Here is a 19588-nt window from a genome sequence, read left to right on the forward strand (position 1 = left end):
CGTAAGGGTTTTTAGATCTGAAAGAAACACCTACTTCTAGGCTCGAAGTGGTTAACTAGGGATTAACTCCTTATCTCTTCAATGTTTAGGGATTTGAAATAATGTATGTGCATCCTCAACAAGGTTTTATCTGAAAGCATACTATCAACAATTATGGGTATCTTGTTTTTGTCATCCTCCCTCCAATCTTTGCTAAAATAACAGTTTGATAAAGGAAATGCAGACCTATTTTTGTGATGTTTTGCAAATAAATGAGAAAAGATGAGTGAATACAAATGGATTCATTCAAAATATGCATGCTCATTTTATTAACAATATCATTTATAAACAACAATGTTTAAAAGTGAGTAGCACTTAACAGAAAAGAAACTACAAATGTTAAGTAATGATGTGATCTACGGATTTTCAATGTTGGGGAACTGAGCTTTCCTCTTTCGCTTGGCTGTTGGGCTAGCCTTCTTCATAGTTGCTCATTGAGACCAATATAAGGAACAACATGCACTGATGGATCCACATAACCAAATGAAGGATTATTGTTGATTCGGTAAAAAAATGAATGTTTCCAAAAAAAATGAAAAAATATCGGAATTTTCAAAAAAAAATCCAAAAATTTCGATTTTTTTTAATTACAGTTTCGGAAATTTCAAATTTTCCGATAAACTACAGCATTTTTCGAAATTTCTGATAAACTACTTTCAAAATTTTCAATAGTGTTAATTTTTTTTGTTTATTGAATATGAACTACTAAAAATTTTAAAAATCCAAAAAAAAAACGCATTACCGGATTTTAAAAAAAAATCGGTGTATTCATATTTTTTCAAAAACACCGTTAAAAAATTTATTTCAAAAATTTAAAAATAGACTACCAAAAATTTAGATTATTATCAAAATTTTGAAATTAACTATAAAAAATTCCATTTAATTTTTTTATTCAAAATTGTCCAAAGATAATTTGGAAATTATGAAAATACGTGGAAATCTCATGTACAGTTAAAACCTAACCATTTGAATTTCGATATGGATTTAGTCGCAACACATCTCATTGGGCCTTTTTCAAACGGCCCAAATTCCCAACTTTTTTCAAACTCCGTTCCAACGGCTAGACCATTAAATTTGAATCGAGGAGGCAACACTTGATTCCCTTTCTTTTCCTAAATCATCATCGCTTCCAACTCATTCAAGTGATACTTCACCGCTTCTTCCACTTTCAATTTCACTTCCCAAAACCCTAGAATCCGAAACTTTATATTCCTTTGAATCTCTTTTTTTCCCTCCCAAATTGAAATTCCGAAGTTCAAATTCATCATCCACAACAATGGGAGATTCTCCTCATAACAGAAACTTGATCAAACAACACCAGCTTCGTATATACGAACAATCACAATCGTACCTTCGTGAACAGAACCTTTCACTACTCCGCAAATTGAATCAGAAAGAGAAACTCCTTCAACGCCACAAGGTTTTGCTGATTTTTTGTTTTTTTTTGCTTTGGTAGTTATTTATATCTTTTTTGATAATTGAAAATTTCTGATTATTTTTGTTGTTTTGGATCAGTCTGAACCGGATATGAATGCACGAGCTTTGAAGAAGTTTGAATTGGAGAATCAGAAACTTGCTTCCGCGTGTCAGGAATTGTTGGATAAAGGGAATAATTTGGAAAAGGAAATTGCTTTGTATGAACATGATAGGGAAGCGTTGATGGAATTTGGGAATGAAGCTGATGAACGGGAACAACAGGCGAGATCCAGTGTTTTGGAATTGGAAAGGAATTTGCAATTGGTTATGGATGAATTGAAAAATTATAAGCATCAAAAGGATTTAAAGGTAATAATTTTCCCCCCTTTTTTGAAAATTTGTCTGAATAAGAATTCAAATCATTGATTGATTATTGTGTTGGTGTCTGACCCCTACATGTGTAGAACATCTATTGTGCTTTTAATTTGAAGTGTCGGTATTACATAGATTAAGAATTTGGAGTGGATGGGAAGGGAAGGGAAGGAATTTGAAGAAAGGGAGGGTTTACTAGTGTAACCTATGGTCTTTGTTTGGAAGGAATCCGAGTTGTCGATGATTCTAACCTAGCCGAATCAAAAACAGAATTAAAAACTGTTTGAAAGGGATGGTCAATCCTCAAATAAGAAGTGAAAAGGACTATAAAAACACCTACCAAATAAACCCTAATGATCTGAGTTAGTTAGTGCATTATGTTGTGGAGGATATTGTCGTGCTTGTTAATGGGGTAAGGACTTTAGTGTAACTGAAAAGACTAGGTATATCATGTTTTAGTAATTAAGAGAGTAAAGTTGTTTGATGTGGATTGGTTGAAATTTCATTATCCGGTGTGAATGTAAACTAGAAAATCTAAGAAAGTCATAACCTTTTTTTTAAGTGCTGCTAGGAAAGAGTATTTTGACACATAATTTACTCATTATGAAACTTTTTGCTTCTACTAACTCGAACTATGTATTGATTTTTGTCTTCTGTTAAATTGAGAGTTTGATGTGCTTTGTGTTAATGTTCTATTACTGGTATGCAGTATAATAAGTGTGTCCTTTGTCACAGATTCGGGATGATTTCTCCCTTTCCCTTAACTTGAGATATAGTAACCGCTTTTGCAAATTCTAGTTTCTTTTGGTTGTCAATGTTGACCCCAGACATTTGCTTTTCCCGTGAAGGCCGGTTCTTCTTCTACCTGCACAGCTGTGGAAAAGAATTTACTTGACTCTCTTTTGGAAACACTTCCTAGTAAAGATGATGATTCTACACATGCATTTTTGAAAGCAAATCTTGAAAATGAGTCATGTAAAAGGCTGCTGAGCATGTGGAACTGGTGAGCATGCAACCTCATTCTCCTGTTTCCTTCTTCTTGCCATTAATCTCTAGGGACTATTCTTAACGTCACAATATTGGTCTCATATAATTAACATAACTGTTTTTATCACCATTAGAGTCTCAGTCCATTTGTATTTAATATTTCAATTTTGGTTTTTGTTATTTTACTTTTACAAGCCTAATTTTCAATGAATTGCAGCCTAAAGCCATCAACTCATAGAGTTTTGTCTCTAGTTTCCAAAATCAAGTCACTTCAAAAAGATAAGGAGCATCTAAGAATTAACCTTCACAAAGCTGAGGAGGAGGTATAGTTTTGATCGATCCCCTATTTTTTGAATGATGTCATTTCTTTGGATGGTTTAATTATTGGTCCCTTATCTAAATTAGCATGGTATGCCCAGGTCAAATTACTGTTTGATGAAAACAGCATATTGGACAAGGAGAACAAACGGCTATTGAAGAAATACAAGGAAAGGAACCACCCTAGTTCTGGCGAGAAACATACCAGTAGCCAGTCTGCCAAGGTGAGTTAGATTTTTAATTTCAAAAGAAAAATGTTAAGTGCTCATGTAATACCCGTCTAAGTCGTATAATAGTTATCATGTGTATCATTTGTGAGTTTTACCATATTTCATTGTATTTGAATTTTGCAGTCAAACAAGAGAAAGTCTAGTCCGAGAACAAATAGCCCAGTGGAGCAGAAAGTTAGGAACGACTCTAATTCGAGCGAGAAACATACTACCAGCCCATCTGCCAAGGCGAGTTAAATCTTTAAACTCAAGAAAAATGTGATGCACATATGTACGTTCGAGATTGCATTGCAAGTAGCAATTCATTTCATTTCCCTGCTGGTGATGATATATACCTATTTATAAGTAGCCTAATAGTAATTATACTAATCTTTTGTGACGGCTACCATATCTCATTTTATTCGACTTTTGCAGTCAAGCAAAACAAAGTGTAGTCCTCGAACAAGTAGAAGTAGCGCAGTGGAGAGGAAGATTGATTTTGACGATATAGATTCAGCAAGACAACCATTATCACCCTTAGCAAATAACTCCCCAGACTGTAGAATACATAAGAAATAATGTGAGATTACGTATATATGAGTTTGCTCAATTCTCCAGTATTGATTCCCATTGACATGTGGTTGATTGCTCTTAGTTTACATATATATTGTTAAGAATCTATATCGATCAAGCTTTTATGGAATGGGAGCAACTCAGTCCTACAAGTAACATGTCTATTTGTTTCTGAAAAAAAGTTTATTTTTAGTGAAGTTCTTTATTGTTTGTTTTGAACAAGAAACTTTGTTTTTACAGTTCAATGATGGCACTTTGGCCTTATTTTTCTTTTTTACTTTAGTTTATATTCTTCATGATCATAGTTTGAGATTAATCCTCACTTGGGTATCTTTTAATGGCATAACATCTTAACTACTTAGCACTAACTTAGACCTTTTGCATAAACAATTTAAATAATCAATGAGAAAGTGTGACTAAACTGTTTCTATTTAAATTGATGTCTATTCATATTTAAATTGACATAAATAGGTGTCTTCGGATATGTAATATCCACTCAAATTATTGATTGAAATTGCAATGGATCGATGTTGATGATTTATTAAACTAAATCTAACATACAGTACAGAATATGAAAAATCAAACGTATAAGACAATCGAAAAAAAATGTTGTACTGAGGGATAAATTTAAAATAGTAGGGATATTGTATATCTCTCAATTGTTGTCACAAGTGTAATACCAAAAAAAAAACTATCATTTTGGATCTTTAAATATTTAACGTGTTGTGACTAATAATATCTAAATTTATTAAAATTGCAAACACATTTTTAAAAGGAGATAGTTGTGTTAGATACTCGACAGTGAACGTAAAATTTTGTCGGATTTTTATGACACGGGTACAATGTCAAAAGAGAAAGGGTCATTGCATCGTCGTAAGCAAGAGTTCTCACATTTTCGTGAACGAGTATGGATAAAGAAGTTAGTCCATAAGAGTATGATTCACTTTGAATCATGGAATACATGCATATTTGCCGTAAAATCTATGAAAATAAAGGACACTACGGTTAAGAGAAAGATCAATTTTATGTGCCTACAAAAAACTAAGTGGATAGGTGAAAAAGCAAAAGAATTAGACAACTCGGGATTTTAACTTTGGTATACTAGAAAAGTTAGATCGAAAAAATAGAATGGGGATTATTGTAGACAATGAGTGGAAGAATGGTATTGTGGATGTGAAAAGAGTAAGAGATCGAATCATAACCTTCAAATTTACCGTGGAACAAGACATCTTTAATGTTATTAATGTTTATGCACCTCATGTTGGGTTAGCAAAACACCTTAAGGTAAAACCTTTGGACGATTTAGAAGAATTACTTCAGAATACACCCCTAGGATATATGATTTTTCTAGGAGGGGGTGTAAATGGACATGTAGTGAGTGTCGCAAGAGCTTTTTAGAGTGTGCATGAGGGGTATAGCCTAGGGGAAGTGAAAGTAGAGAATAAATTCATCATTGAGTTTTCATCGACTTTGGATCTTACTATGGCAAATACATAGTTTATGAAAAGAAATTAGCATCTTATCATATAAAAATGGGGTGACATATTCTCAAATAGATTGTTTTCTTATTAGGAAGTCGAATAGGAGGATTTGATTGGAATGTAAAGTTATTCTAGAAGAGAATTTGACTATCCAACATAGAGTATTGGTTATGGATGTAAGAAGCAACGGGAGAGAAAAAATAAGAAGTCACATTGGAGCGCAACATATCAAGTGGTGGCATTCAAAGGATCAAAATAAGGAATTTTATAACACAATATCTTGGAGGGGGTTTGGACAATCTTAAGAAAGTGCAAATGATATGAGGAATAAAATTGCACCTAAGGGTAAAGAATCGTGGTGGTGGAATGAATGTGTTCAAAGTAAAGTTATAGTAAAAAAAAGATTATTTTAAATAATGGAATGAAAGCGTTCAATGTAAAGTTAGAATAAAAAATGATTGTTTTAAATAATGGTCTAGGTGTAAAAATGTTGAAACTTGGGAAAGTATAAGAAAGCTAATAATAAGATAAAGAAGGTCATGAGTGAAGTAAGAACCCAAACTTTTGAAGGATTATACTAATCTTTAGGAACCATAGAAGGAGAAAAATTTATATACAACTTGTTAAGGGAAGATAAAGAAAGATAAAAAATTTGGATCAAGTGAAGTGTGTTAAAGATGAAGAAGACAAAGTCTTGGTTCATGAAAAAGATATGAAGGATAGGTAGAAGACGTATTTCTACAATTTAATCAATGAAGGATATGATATCACATCAGACTCTAGCAGACTCAACATTAGAAAAGAGAATTAAAACTATAATTACTACCCTCAGATTCATAAATAAAAGATAAAGGAAACATTGAAAATGATGAGTAACAGTAAGGCGGTTGAGCCATACAACATACCTATTGAAGTGTGGAAAACTCTTGGATATAGATGTATTGAATGACTCACCAAACTCTTTAATAAAATTATGATGTTAAAACAATTGTTGGATGAATGGAGAAGAAGCGCTTTAGTTCCAACCTATAAGAACAAAGGGATATACAAAATTGTGCAAATTATATGAGGATTAAAATTATGAGACGTACCTTGAAGTTATGGGAAACATTGATTGAACGAAAACTAAAAAAAAAAGACTCAAGTCACTCAAAATTAATTTGGTTGTATGCTTGGAAGGTCGACCATGAAAGCGATCTATCTATTATGATGTGTGATGGAGCAGTATCGGATGCACCAACAAGACTTGCACTTAATTTTTATTGACTAGGAGAAGATGTATGATAGAGTGCCTAGAGATATTTTGTGGAAAGACCAAGAGAAGAAAAGGGTTAGGATTGCATATATTCGAGTTATCTAAGATATGTATGAAGGCCTTCGCACAAAATAAGGTTAACTATTAATTCCCGCCCAACACAAAATGGTGTGCCTAACACTACTAAATACATCTCCAAGTTTCCATAGTAAGTTTGGATTTGAAGACCATCACACGATACAATATTTTGCATTTTAAACCAACAACAAGTCAGGAAGATGGAAATAACCAATGATTTATGGGTGATGATGCTACTCAAGAAGAGGAAGTGTTCGTGAAACTCCCATTGAATGGGAACTAACTACGTAATACGTGTCATGTCTGGGACTTGCTTTGTCACCTCCATCAACTTGACTAATTATGTTAGGTTTCAAAGAAGTCATTGTGCTCTCTTGAAATATTTGGGGATCCTTTAATAATAAGGCTAAAAGACATATGATGGCTTTAATTATAAAACATTCCCCAACATTTTTAATCATTATGGAAACACACATTGGTTTCCATAAGACCAAATCCTCGCGGGACATAATTGGATATGTGAGTGTTCATGATGCGGATGTGCATGGTCAATCCAAGGGCATTTGAGTGTTAAAGAAGAATGATAGTAACATTGTAACTGTTGTGCATGATGTCTTTATGGATGCAATTACTATCAAGCTATCATTAGGAACTTCCTCTTGGTATGTAACTGGAATTTATGCTAGTACCATGTACACTTCTCGTCTTTCCCCATAGCTTTACGTCATTGACCAAAGGAACATTGTAGATGGTCCTTGGGTGTTGATTGAAGACTTTAATAACATCATTCATATGAGTGAACAAAAAGGAGGTAATTTTAATCATTCTAAGGAAAATTATATGTTAAATGTCATTAGTAAATGTAGTTTAGTTTAAGTAGACATGATTGGTGGGAAATTCACTTGGAATATACCTTGTACTGGTAATCGAATGGTCTATCGCAAGCTGGATAGGGTCATGGTCGACGTTTCTTGGCACATGATTTTCCCTAATGCATATGTTGAGGTATTGTGTAAATTTCATTCTGATCACAATCCAATTCTCCTTAGATGTGATCTTTCCCTCCAAGACCACGGGTCGCATCCTTTTAGGTTTGAGGCAGCTTAGATCATTAATCTGTAATATTTAATATAGTTTAGACTATGCATTGTAACTTATCTCCAAAATGTGCAGCATGGTTCTATCCTTTTTAATAAGGAAACTTTTGACAATATCAACAAACAAAAGCATAACATTAAGAAGAGACTTAGGGGTATCCAACTCTCTTTGGAGAGATTAGATTCGACAAGACTAGTTTATCTCCAACAAGAGCTTCAACAGGAGTATGATTAGATCCTTGTGCAATAGGAGATTAATTAGTAGTGAAAGGCTGTAGATGATTGGATTAAATTAGGAGATCGTAAAACCACATTTTTTCATACCAAGACAGTAATCAGAAGGAAGAGAAATAAAGTCCATGGCCTTTATCTTTCCAATGGTGTTTGGTGCAATGATGATACTAATCTTAAGGAAGAAGCATTGACTTTTTTTAAAGTTCTTTTCTGACCTACATCTCCTATACTCCCATCTAGTAAGGGTGACTCAACTATGGCTCTTATCCTTACTAAAGAAGCATAACACTCTTTGATTCAAAAAGTGACGAGGGAAGAAGTTGTTTATGCGTTGAATCAAATGCACCCTTTCAAGGTGCCTGACCCTGATGTATTCCAGGGTATTTTCTTTAACAATTTTGGCATATAGTTGGAGATGACGTTGTCCAACTTATATTAGATGTGTTTGTGATAGGTGACTTTCACTCCTCTGTTTTTGAGACTCTTAATCGCATTAATTCCTATGGTATTATTGTCCATAAAATTCTAAGGAATTCAGACTCACTAGCTTGTGCAACACTATTTATAAGAGTATTAAGAAGATTATGGTTATCATATTGCGTCCTTATCTAAATTACATAGTTTGACCCTTTTAGGGTGATTTTTTTTTCTGGTAAAGGGGTATTTAATAATGCCATTATCCTCCGAGAAGCAATTCATTTTACGTATAAATATAAAAAGAAAAAAGCTTACATGGTGTTCAAAATAGATCTTGAAAAGGTCTACGATCATGTTAATTGGAATTTCTCAGAATTTTGTCTGAAGTGAAATAGGTTTCCTCCCATTACTATAAAGTTGATCATGCATTGTGTAATCAGCCCCTATATGTATATTCTTTTGAATGGGAGACTACTATTAATTTTTATTCTGACTAGAGGATTACAACAAGGTAACCCCCTTTCACCCTATATCTTCGTTATTTGCATGGAATTCTTGTCACATACAATCATCAGAACAACTAATGGAGGACATTGGAAATATGTCAGGTTATCTCGTAATGGACCCTCTTTATCACATTTATTTTTTACTGATGCATTCTTCTTTTTGCGAAGGTTTCTAACTCCTAAGAAGGGATCATTTATGATGTTTTGAATTGTTTTGCCGTGTTTTTTGTCCTTAAAGTAAATGTTGCTAAATCAAAGGTGTTCTTCTCCACTACCAATAAAATGAGTAAAATGGATTTAATTATCTCCAACACATGTATCAAACAAACTCTAATTCTAGAGAAATACTTGGGTTTCCCTATGTTGCATGGTCATCTTCAACGCAAGGAATTTGAGTTCGTAAAGGAGAAAAACATTCAAAAGTTAACATCTTGGCAACATAAATTCCTAAACAATGTTGGTCATTTGACTCTGGATAGGTTTATCCTGAACTCCATCCCAAATTACTATATGCAAGTGGCTTGGATACCTTAGCCAACTTGTAATTTTATTGATAGGATGGCTAGGTATTTTTTGTGGAAAGATAATTCAAACTCTAGTGTGCATCTCGTTGGCTGGAATAAAATCACTAAGCCCAAAAAGTTGAGTGGTCTTGGGATCCAGAAAGCAAGAAAGACCAATACTTCTATGTTGGGTAAGCTAGTTGCAGTCTCCATTGGGATTGTGATTCCTTATGGGTCCAAATTTTAAAGCATAAGTACATCAGTGAGGAAACGTTCCTTAATATAAAAAAGAAATTGACATCAATTACTTGAAATGAAATTATGAAAGCTTTCTCTACTCTTAAAGATGGATTTGAATTTAGATGGGAGGGTGAGAACTCCTCTTTTTGGTTTTCCAATTGGTCTGGGGTAGGGAAATTATTGGAGCAGGTTTTCTATGTGGATTTCCACGATAATAAAATGAGAGTGAATGATGTTTACTTGGATGAGAGTTGGAACTTCAATTCATTATATACTAATATTCCTCCTATTGTTTGTGACCTCCCGAAAGTACTTCCCATTTGTTTGATTTCTCTGGTGCCTGATCGATTAACCTGGAAAAGAAATTTAGACAATATTTGTACTGCTCGGGATGGTTATAACTAGCTCAACATACTTGAATTTTTTCAGAATACAACATATAATAACTCTTGGAAGTGGGTGATTCATATTCCTGCTCTTGAAAAGGTGAAATTCCTCTTTTGGATGAATTTACATAAATCCCTTCTTACGAGATCAATGTTGTGTCATCGTTGTATGCTCTAGACAAATCTTTGTCGTAGACAACTCTACACTGCTTGAAAGGCTATGCATTTTCTAATCGCCTTTGGAAATCTATTGGATTCTTGGACTCACTCTTATTACAAGGATATATTTTTATATGATTGAATTAGACATGACATCAATGATGACTTTATCTTTTTGAATACTTGCTGGTGGTTGTGACGTGCTAGAAACAAACAATATCTTATAAATGAAGTTGTATCTTCATATACTTTGAAACTCATCACAGTGAATTATTCTAATAGGTTAACAAAATGTTTTCTCAAGCATAATATATCTCATCCAACATGGAGTGCACACAAAGGTAGTAATATAATTTTGAATGTTAATGGTAGTAGCTGATAACACTGAAATTTACGTATTTTCGACTCCGATTTCACATGCATTCTAGTTGTTTTATTGTCATTTTGTTGTGTTATTTCTATGTTTTCCTTTATTTTCAGGTTTTTACTTTAATCGGAGCCCCGATCGAGAAAAGGAGTGAAAAAGGGCTAAAAACCCTAAAATTCAGCATTTTGTTCTTGTAGCCTACCCCATGGCTGGCGCCATAGACCCTGCCATGACGTGTCAAATTCAACTTCCATCAACTCCCACGTTTTCCCACTACTTCCACTAAGGCGCCCCATATTGTGCTTGTGGCGGGCGCCATGGCCTTGTGGCGGGCGCCACAAGAGGAAAAATGGTTCCCTCCTATTTTCAAGTTGAAGGGCATCCAAGTCATTTCCATCTTTTTACTTGCTTATAAATAGAAACGCGAATTCACTTTTACAATGATCCAAACTTAGAACAGAGGCAAACTCAGAAGCAAATTTGTTTCACTTAGGCATATATTCAGTATTTTATAGTGGTAATCGCTTCGCATTGGAGTGTTACCACAATTGTGTAATCAAGTCTGTGATAGAGTCTGTAATCGAGTTTGGAGCACTTTGGGAGGAAGTTAATCCTGCCGCCATTTTCATTTCCGCATGGCAATTTACTCAGCCCTCCGATTGGAGCAGGTTTTTATTACTTGTCTTTATCTTATTTATTTCCCGCACTCGCTTTAAATTATTTTTCCTCGCACTCGCTTTACTTTGTTTATCTCCCGCACTCACTTTAAATTATTTATTTCCTCGCACTCGCTTTACTTTGTTTATTTCCCGCACTCGCTTTAAATTATTTATTTCCTCGCACTCACTTTACTTTTGTTTATTTCCTCGCACTCGCTTTAAATTATTTATTTCCTCGCACTCGCACTACTTTCATTTATTTCCCGCACTCGCTTTAAATTATTTACTTCCCGCACTCGCACTACTTTTATTTACTTTCCGCACTCGCACTACTTTTATTTAAATTAATGCACTTTTACTTTATCATGTCTAACTAAATTTATAAGGTTAGAATGTAAGGATCATAATTGAAACGATAATCCATACAATTGTTCGTAGAAACACTTAAGGGCTATTTTAACTTTCAACTTAAGTTTTCCCGCACTTCAATTCCGTTGGGTAAGATCGAAAGCCGTCCAACGTCTATTTAAACTTAATTGTTTTTAACTATTTCAAAAACAGCGAAAGCGCTTTGTTTAGTTCATTAGGAGTTTTTAACATTAAGAAGAAAAGAGATTTTAAAACTATTTTCGGACGCGTTTATAAGTTTAGAGTCTGGTTCGTAAGAACCTCTTTTGGTTAAGAAATCCAGGTTATAATACTTTTCAACTTAGTCAAGATACTATATTTCTTAAAAATAGGTTTACTACTCTAACACAATGCGCGCCTTTTTATAAGTGACAATAAGAGGGTTCGATTAGGGAGTACAACTCGGTTCTGAATACGCGAAAGCGACAGTTCCTGTTAAATTAGTTCTTTTCAAAGTAGGAAACATTGCCCATAAGTAATTCTATTAGCAAGTACTTGGATTATCAATTAATTATGTGAATTACATTCGACCCTGTCTTTATTAATTAATCTTTATTTAACACTTTAATTTTTAGTGCACACTCTGAAAACACCTATTTCAATTACCTTTGATAAACACCATAACAATAGATAACGATAGCTTGACACTTGGTCTCTGTGGATTCGATAATCTTTTATATTACTCTGACGCGTTCGTATACTTGCGAAAACCACGCATCAAGTTTTTGGCGCCGTTGTCGGGGACCAATTTCGTCAAATTTCATTTTCATGTTGTTATATCGTTTAGACTTAGGTTATTTCCCGCCGGTCAATGCGAAGAACTCGCAGCACCGGAAGTTTAAATTTAGTAAACCCTCTGGCGGAACCTGAACGTTACGCTCGCGCACGTTTATTCTTTCATAGAATTAAGAGAGCTATGGCCGAAGATCAAAACCAAAGACCTCTTAAGGACTTCGCTCAACCATCTAATGAAGAACCTAGTTCTAGTATAGTAAGCCCAATCATCCCAGCTAATAATTTCGAACTTAAACCATCCTTGTTGCAACTAGTGCAACAGAGACAATTCGCAGGTCTCGCTACCGAGAACCCTAACCAACATTTAAAAATATTTCTTCAATTAGCAGATACTTTTAAAACCAATGGAGCTTCTCCTAAGGCAATACGTTTAAGATTATTTCCTTTTTCCCTCAGAGATAAAGCCCTATCATGGTTAGATTCCCTTCCACCCAATTCCATTACGACTTGGGATAACCTTAGAAGAGTTTTCCTTGCTAGATATTTTCCCCCGAGTAAGATCGCCGTTCTTCGAAACCATATAACTAGATTTACCCAAAACCAAGGAGAATCGTTGTTCGAAGCTTGGGAGAGATATAAAGAGTTGTTACGAGCATGCCCACATCATGGTTTAGAAAATTGGTTAATCATTCAAACCTTCTATAATGGACTTCATTACAACACAAAGATGACCATCGACGCTGCCGCAGGCGGTGCTCTGATGAACAAACCTTATCCTGAAGCTAGTGCCCTCATCGAAGATATGGATCAAAACCATCAATCATGGGGAGTCGAACGAGCGACAGTAGAGAAGAAGGAAGCCCAAGGAGGAGTGCATGAACTAAGCTCTATAGACATGATGCAAGCTAAAATGGACGCATTAGACCTCAAAGTCGAGCATATGTGCATAAACCTGAATACTGTAGCCGCAGTTTCGTCGGATTGTGAGATATGTGGAACCAAAGGACACCAATCCGCAGAGTGCAGTCTATTAAACGAAACCTGAAGGTGAGAAAAACAAGAAAGGGGGGGTTTGAATTGTTTTGAAAAATAAGCGCTTTTCAAAATGAAAATCACACAAGGATTTTATACTGGTTCGCTTATAACACAAAGCTACTCCAGTCCACCCGGCCAAGGTGATTTCGCCTTCAACAAAGACTTAATCCACTAATCTTGAAAGATTACAAACAACGTCTAAGATAAAAATCTCTTAGCCCTCTCAAGTATACAGACTACACAGAGTCACTTGAGGAAATCAACAAACAACAAATGAAAGATTTATGTAATCTAGAGTGCTTCTAAGAAAGCAAATATTACAGTATTAAGAACAAGAGTTTTTCACGTTATAAGCAAAAGCTTTGTGAAGATCTTAGAGAGTGTTTTTCTTGAGTGTTGATGTTTCAGTATAATTTTGGCTTGTTGGCTTGCTGATTTGTTAGCTAGTATATGTTTTTGAAAGTTGATTCTCAATCCTTTATATAGATCAGTGAGGTAGTAGTTGAAACTGGTGGATATTGAGATGAAGTTACGCCATCACATAAATAGCTTCTGCAGGATGACTTTTTCTTCTTGAAATGACTACTTACCACAAGTAGTATTTTCTTTATTGAAGTTGGAGATTAACGTCTCTTTCTCAATTAGGAAATCCATTTGCAAATCTTTTCTTGACTTAAACGTTACTCTTTCATGATTAGCAATTCCATGCTCAGAGTATTTGTGTTTCTGGAGATCTTGGAAACTTTCTTCTGATGTTGATCTCTTGAGAGTTCAGATGGTTTCTTCAGATACCGCTGAGAACTTCTGGAGCTTTGTTCAGAGTCAGAACTTCTAGAGCTTACTTTTTGTTCAGATGCTTCTGATACTTTGCTGTTTTGCTCAGAGTTAGACTTTCTTGAACTTGTTTCCACTTCAGATGCTTCTGATCATTTGATATTTTGTATCTGATCTTGTTTTGTATCTGATGACATCATTAGATTCCTTCCTTCTTTCTTTAGAATCCTGCACACTTAGAAACTTTTCGTTAGGGTGCCATTTTTGGTTTCATCCTTTGTTATCATCAAAATCAAGGAATCTGTTGTAGAACAATTTTTGTTCTTACAATCTCCCCCTTTTTGATGATGACAAAACAATCTTAATTAGCAGATGAAACATATAAAATATCAGATCAGATAGACAAGAGCTCCCCCTGAGATAGTGCTAGGGAGTTCTGAAGTTCTTACCAGAGTTTCTTAAGTAAAGAGGTTTCTGAAGTTCTCTGCAATTTCTTAAGTCCAAGTTAGATAATTTTATTTATAGAAAAAAAATGTTGCAGAATGCTTAAGGTATTAGACAATGTTTTCATCAGAGCTATTAATGACTTCTCCCCCTTTTTGTCAGAATCAAAAAGACATAGTAAAAAAAAAGAGAAAAACTTGAATTCATAGATAGAAGCACAACGGCAATAAGAAAACATCAGATCCAGAGAAGGCAAGAAACAGAAACAACAGGCAAGCAAAATAAATAAAATCCTAAGTGCCTAGGGGTTCGGAGGCGGAGGCATTCTCTGAAGCAGCATTGCAAGCACATTCTGGATGTTTTCGTTGACAGTATCTTGCTTGTCCATTCTGGCCCGGAGTTCATTCTGATCTTGCTTGAGTTCTTTCAGAGTCTGAAGAACCGTAGGAATCACAGAAGAGGACTCCCCCAGAGTCAGAGCCTTCTGAGCTTCAGCTTCAGCAGCAGCTTGAGCTTCTGCATCTGCCAGAGCCTTTGCTTCAGCTTCCTTTTGCCTTAGGATTTCAGCTTCCTTAGCAAGTCTTTCTTCTTCTATCCTTCTTGCTTCTTCTGCTTCTCTGGCAATTCTCTCTTCCTCAAGCCTTCTGGCTTCAGCTTCTCTGACAAGTCTCTCCTGGAGTCTTGCCTCAGCATCTCTGATGTAGCCATTTCTGACTTGTTCAGAGATGCCCTTCAGTCTAAAGGCCTCAGATGTCATCCAGCCAATGACTCTGTTCCAGTGTGTCCTTACAGATTTAGGATCATCACTGATTTCAGAGTTAGTGACCAGAGAATCGACCTTTTGAACTGAAGCCTCTGCAATCATCAAGATGGCTTCCTTAAGGGTAGGTTTAGAAAGTTCAGGTTCAGGTTCTGGTTCAGAGGTATGAGGTGGAGAGTTTGGAGGGTTGAGATTTAAGGTTTGAGGTGCAGATTCTGACTCAGGTTGAGGTTCAGATTCTGCTTCTGGTTGAGGTTCAGATGTTTGGGGTGAAGCATAAAGAGGGTTTAAATCTAAAGGTTCAGATTCTGGTTCTGGTTCAGCGGAGATGTTTGGTGGGTTGATATCAGAAGTGGGATGGTCAGAGGGTTGGTTTTCAGAAGGTATGGTGGTTGTTTGTTGTGGTGGAGGTGAAGTTGCTTCAGATTGTGTTTGTGTTTGTTGTGAAGCAAGTCTATGAGCATAAATTGTGGCTATGGTTGGGGAATCAGGGTCAGAAAATTCTGGGTCAGAAGAGAGGGAAACATATGGGGGTGATTCTGGTGCTGAGGATGATGAAGATGAAGTGCTTTGGTGGGTTTACTTAGGTTCAGAGGGAGGTATGAATGTACGGGCTATATTTAGAACTGGTGTAGGTTGGGAGGTTCTGGTGATTGAGGGTGAAATATCAGAGGTGGTATAAATAGGTTGTGAAGAGAGAGGATTAGAAGAAGTCATTAGAGGATTAGAGGTAACAGGAGGAACAAACTTACCAGTAGAGATATTCAGAGGAGCTGAAGATTTGCTTCCAGAAGTTTCTCCAAGTCTGGCCTTCTTTGCCTGAGATGCTACCTTCTTTTCAGAAAGACCTCTCTTGTATCTAACGAAGTCTTCTTCAGAGTCCAGACAGTCGTCGAGGCTGAAATCAGAGATGTCAACACCATCATCCAGCAGACGCTGAAGATAGATAGCAACAGCGTCTCTGGGTTCATTCTTGAAGAATCTGGCAAGGCCATGAGGCATCTTCCTCTGATCTTTCAAACTATCCCAGGATGTATCCAGAGTTGGCCTGACTTGAATTTTCTTGATTATCCCCATACTTTTGAGGTTTCTGGCATTCAGAGGCTTCCCCACATCTATTGCCAGATCATCCATCAATTTGGTCTTTTCCAGATGGTCTACCAGTCCATGCTCAATGAAGACGTCAGATAGCAATCTTCCCAGAGGAATGTAGGATCTGGGCTTCATGTTGTTTCTGGTTTCTCTGACCGAATCTCTCAGATATCTGAAAAGGAGAGCAGGGAGGCAGATCTTTATACCCTTCTGAATGCAGTACAGAATTCATTTCTGGTCTGCATTGATGTAGTCAGAAGAGTTAGAGGCTGGACGGTGGTGAACGGTTCCCAGAATAATCTTCAGCCACACTCTGAGGTTCTGGTGCAGCTCCTTGTTCTTAGAAGGGTTTCCTTCAACGTTGGGTTTGAAGATTGTTGGGTTGATAACATCAGTAATGCGCTTTGACCTAGGAGGAATGTTGTAAATCCTTTTTCCTCCACTTATCTCCATGTTCAACAGAGAGGCAATAGACCCTTCAGTAATAACAATCTTCACCCCCAGAACATATGAGACGATGAAGTTGTCATCTGCATCTGCAAATCTCCAGAACTCCTTGACGAGAAGTGGGTAAATGGGACCATAAAGTCTTTGGAAATAGTTTTCCCATCCTTGTTTACGAAGCTCTTCAGTGAGATCAACGCCATTCCTCTTCAAGTTTTCGAAATCAACGAGCGATTCGCACAACACATCCAAACCTTCAAAAGGAGTTGAAAGGTTGATATGGCGTTCTCGGTCAAGAACGTGAGGTTCTTTGTAAACAGGGGTGATGGTGACGCCTGTAACGGTTGGAGTTTGAGTGTTTGAGGTTTGAGCGGTAGAACTTGATTCCATTTGTTGTGAAAAGTTAAACACTTCTTGTTGTTGAGCGTCCATGGTGAAGAAGAAGATGAAGATTGCAGAACTTTCAAAGAATGCTTTGAGAGAGGTTTAGGGTTTTAGAGTGAGTGAGAGTGATAAGTGTGAAATGTGAGAAAAGTGTTTATATACTCTAAGTAAAACACATGCAAAACGACACACATTCCAGCGTTAGCACAAAAATCAAAATAGCACGTTTGGGGGGAAAAATGATTACAGCTAATAAATGAATGTCTAATCCCACAGTACGCACACTGCTCGAGGAGAACTCAAACGTTCTGACCTTTGAATTTCTTTTGACAGCTGTCTAGAAGTTCTAGGGTTAGACGCTTAGTGCTCCACGTGTTGATGTATCTGATCTTCAGGAATACCAAAGGATTGGTTTCTGAAGATTTCTAACTCAGATATCTTCTTAACTTGGTAGAAGTATCAGAGTCAGAGGCAGAAGTACATTTGTTTACATCAGAGTCACATTTTACCTTTTCAGAGCCATACTTCATTCTGGGCAATTTTGAATGTTCAGATTTTTTAAGATAAAAAGAAATCTATCTTCAGCTAGAGGCTTAGTAAAGATATCTGCCCATTGATGTTCTGTATCAATGAACTTCAATGTTAATATCCCTTTCTGAACATAGTCTCTGATAAAATGATGTTTTATTTCTATGTGTTTGGCTCTGGAATGTAGAATAGGATTCTTACTTAAACAAATAGCAGCAGTATTATCACAAAAGATAGGAATGTTACTCTCAAAGATTTGTAGATCTTCTAGCTGATGCTTCATCCAGAGCATCTGAGTTGTGCACAGTGATGCTGAGATGTATTCTGCTTCTGCAGTTGATAGAGCAATAGTTGACTGTCTTTTGCTAGCCCAGGAGATTAGATTGTTTCCCAGAAGCTGGCAATTCCCAGATGTGCTTTTTCGTTCTATTCTATCTCCTGCATAATCTGCATCACAATAACCCGAGAGTCTATACTCTGATGTTTTCTCATACATCAGGCCCAGGTTAGGAGTTCCTTTTAGATACTTAAGAATTCTCTTAACTGCTGTTAAATGAGATTCTCTAGGATCTGATTGGAATCTGGCACAAAGACAGACACTAAAGAGAATATCAGGACGAGTAGCAGTCAGATAGAGAAGAGAGCCTATCATACCTCGATAGAGCTTCTGACAAACCTTGTTGCTTACCTCTTCCTTTTCCAGAATGCAAGTTGGGTGCATGGGAGTTTTTGCAGAGTTGCATTCAGTCATGTCAAACTTCTTCAGAACGTCTTTAATATATTTACTTTGATGGACGTACGTGACTTCTGAAGTTTGATTAATTTGAATTCCCAGAAAGAACTTTAGTTCTTGCATTAAACTCATCTCAAATTCTGCCTGCATTAACTTAGAAAATTCTTGGCAAACAGAGATATTAGCAGAACCAAAAATAATATCATCAACATAAATCTGGCATATCATGAGATCATTATTAAGGTTTTTACAGAAGAGTGTAGAATCAACTTTCCCTCTGATAAAATTTTGTTCCAGAAGAAAATGGCTTAATCGTTCATACCAAGCTCTGGGAGCTTGTTTGAGTCCATATAAGGATTTCTTAAGTTTAAAAACATGTTCTGGAAAATTTGAATTTTCAAAGCCTGGAGGTTGATTGACATACACTTCTTCTGAAATATAACCATTAAGGAATGCACTCTTGACATCCATTTGATATAATTTAATAGAATGATTAATAGCAAAAGATACAAGAAGACGAATAGATTCTAACCTCGCGACTGGAGCAAAGGTTTCATTATAGTCAATACCTTCTTGTTGACTGTAACCTTGAGCTACCAGTCGAGCTTTGTTTCTGACAACTTCTCCTTTCTCGTTCAGCTTGTTTCTGAAAACCCATCTGGTTCCAATGACATGAGTGCCTCTGGGTTTAGGAACGAGATCCCAGACATCATTCTTTGAGAATTGATCCAATTCTTCTTGCATAGCTGCCACTCAGTCGTTATCCTGAAGTGCTTCATCACAAGACGTAGGCTCAATCAGAGACACTAGTCCTAGAGTGGTATCTTCAGACGTTCTGAAGGTAGATCTGGTTCTGACAGGTTCGTCCTTGTTTCCCAGAATCAAATCTTCAGATACATTGATACGACTTTTGACTTTCTTTGGGATTTCTGGAGATTTAATTTCTTCAGAGTTT

The 19588-nt window shown here is 36.1% G+C and overlaps 1 protein-coding gene and 1 non-coding gene across 4 annotated transcripts; one reads left to right on the top strand and one right to left on the bottom strand.

The window, feature by feature from the left end:
- The first annotated feature begins 1108 nt into the window (after positions 1–1108).
- LOC127088345 (intracellular protein transport protein USO1) lies at positions 1109–4184 on the top strand. 3 transcript variants are annotated; one of them, XR_007790194.1, is made up of 7 exons: positions 1109–1459; positions 1555–1824; positions 2676–2830; positions 3032–3137; positions 3234–3356; positions 3486–3683; positions 3777–3922. XR_007790194.1 is itself a non-coding variant. In XM_051029300.1 (7 exons), exons 1-6 carry the CDS (start codon positions 1316–1318, stop codon positions 3597–3599), a joined length of 912 nt encoding a protein of 303 aa, XP_050885257.1. In that variant the 5' UTR covers positions 1109–1315; the 3' UTR covers positions 3600–3633; positions 3777–3968. The 3 variants fall into 3 exon arrangements, 2 of the variants coding, with proteins under 2 accessions (XP_050885257.1, XP_050885256.1); XM_051029300.1 differs by having other exon boundaries at positions 3486–3633; positions 3777–3968; XM_051029299.1 differs by having other exon boundaries at positions 1110–1459; positions 3486–3590; positions 3777–4184.
- Positions 4185–13004: 8820 nt separating this feature from the next.
- Positions 13005–13111, bottom strand: LOC127088496 (small nucleolar RNA R71). Its single transcript, XR_007790330.1, has one exon. It is a non-coding gene; the product is annotated as a small nucleolar RNA R71 (small nucleolar RNA).
- Between the last annotated feature and the right edge of the window lie 6477 nt (positions 13112–19588).

The sequence above is a fragment of the Lathyrus oleraceus genome, chromosome 5 (assembly GCF_024323335.1).
Source record: "Lathyrus oleraceus cultivar Zhongwan6 chromosome 5, CAAS_Psat_ZW6_1.0, whole genome shotgun sequence".
Classification (NCBI taxonomy): domain Eukaryota; kingdom Viridiplantae; phylum Streptophyta; class Magnoliopsida; order Fabales; family Fabaceae; genus Lathyrus; species Lathyrus oleraceus.

Bases quoted from the DNA above. Each gene is read 5' to 3' on its own strand.
- LOC127088345 (XM_051029299.1), top strand. From the start codon at position 1,316: ATGGGAGATTCTCCTCATAACAGAAACTTGATCAAACAACACCAGCTT. The intron at 1,825-2,675 runs GTAATAATTTTC...TTTCCCGTGAAG, and splicing joins AGCATCAAAAGGATTTAAAG to GCCGGTTCTTCTTCTACCTG. The intron at 3,357-3,485 runs GTGAGTTAGATT...TGAATTTTGCAG, and splicing joins CCAGTAGCCAGTCTGCCAAG to TCAAACAAGAGAAAGTCTAG.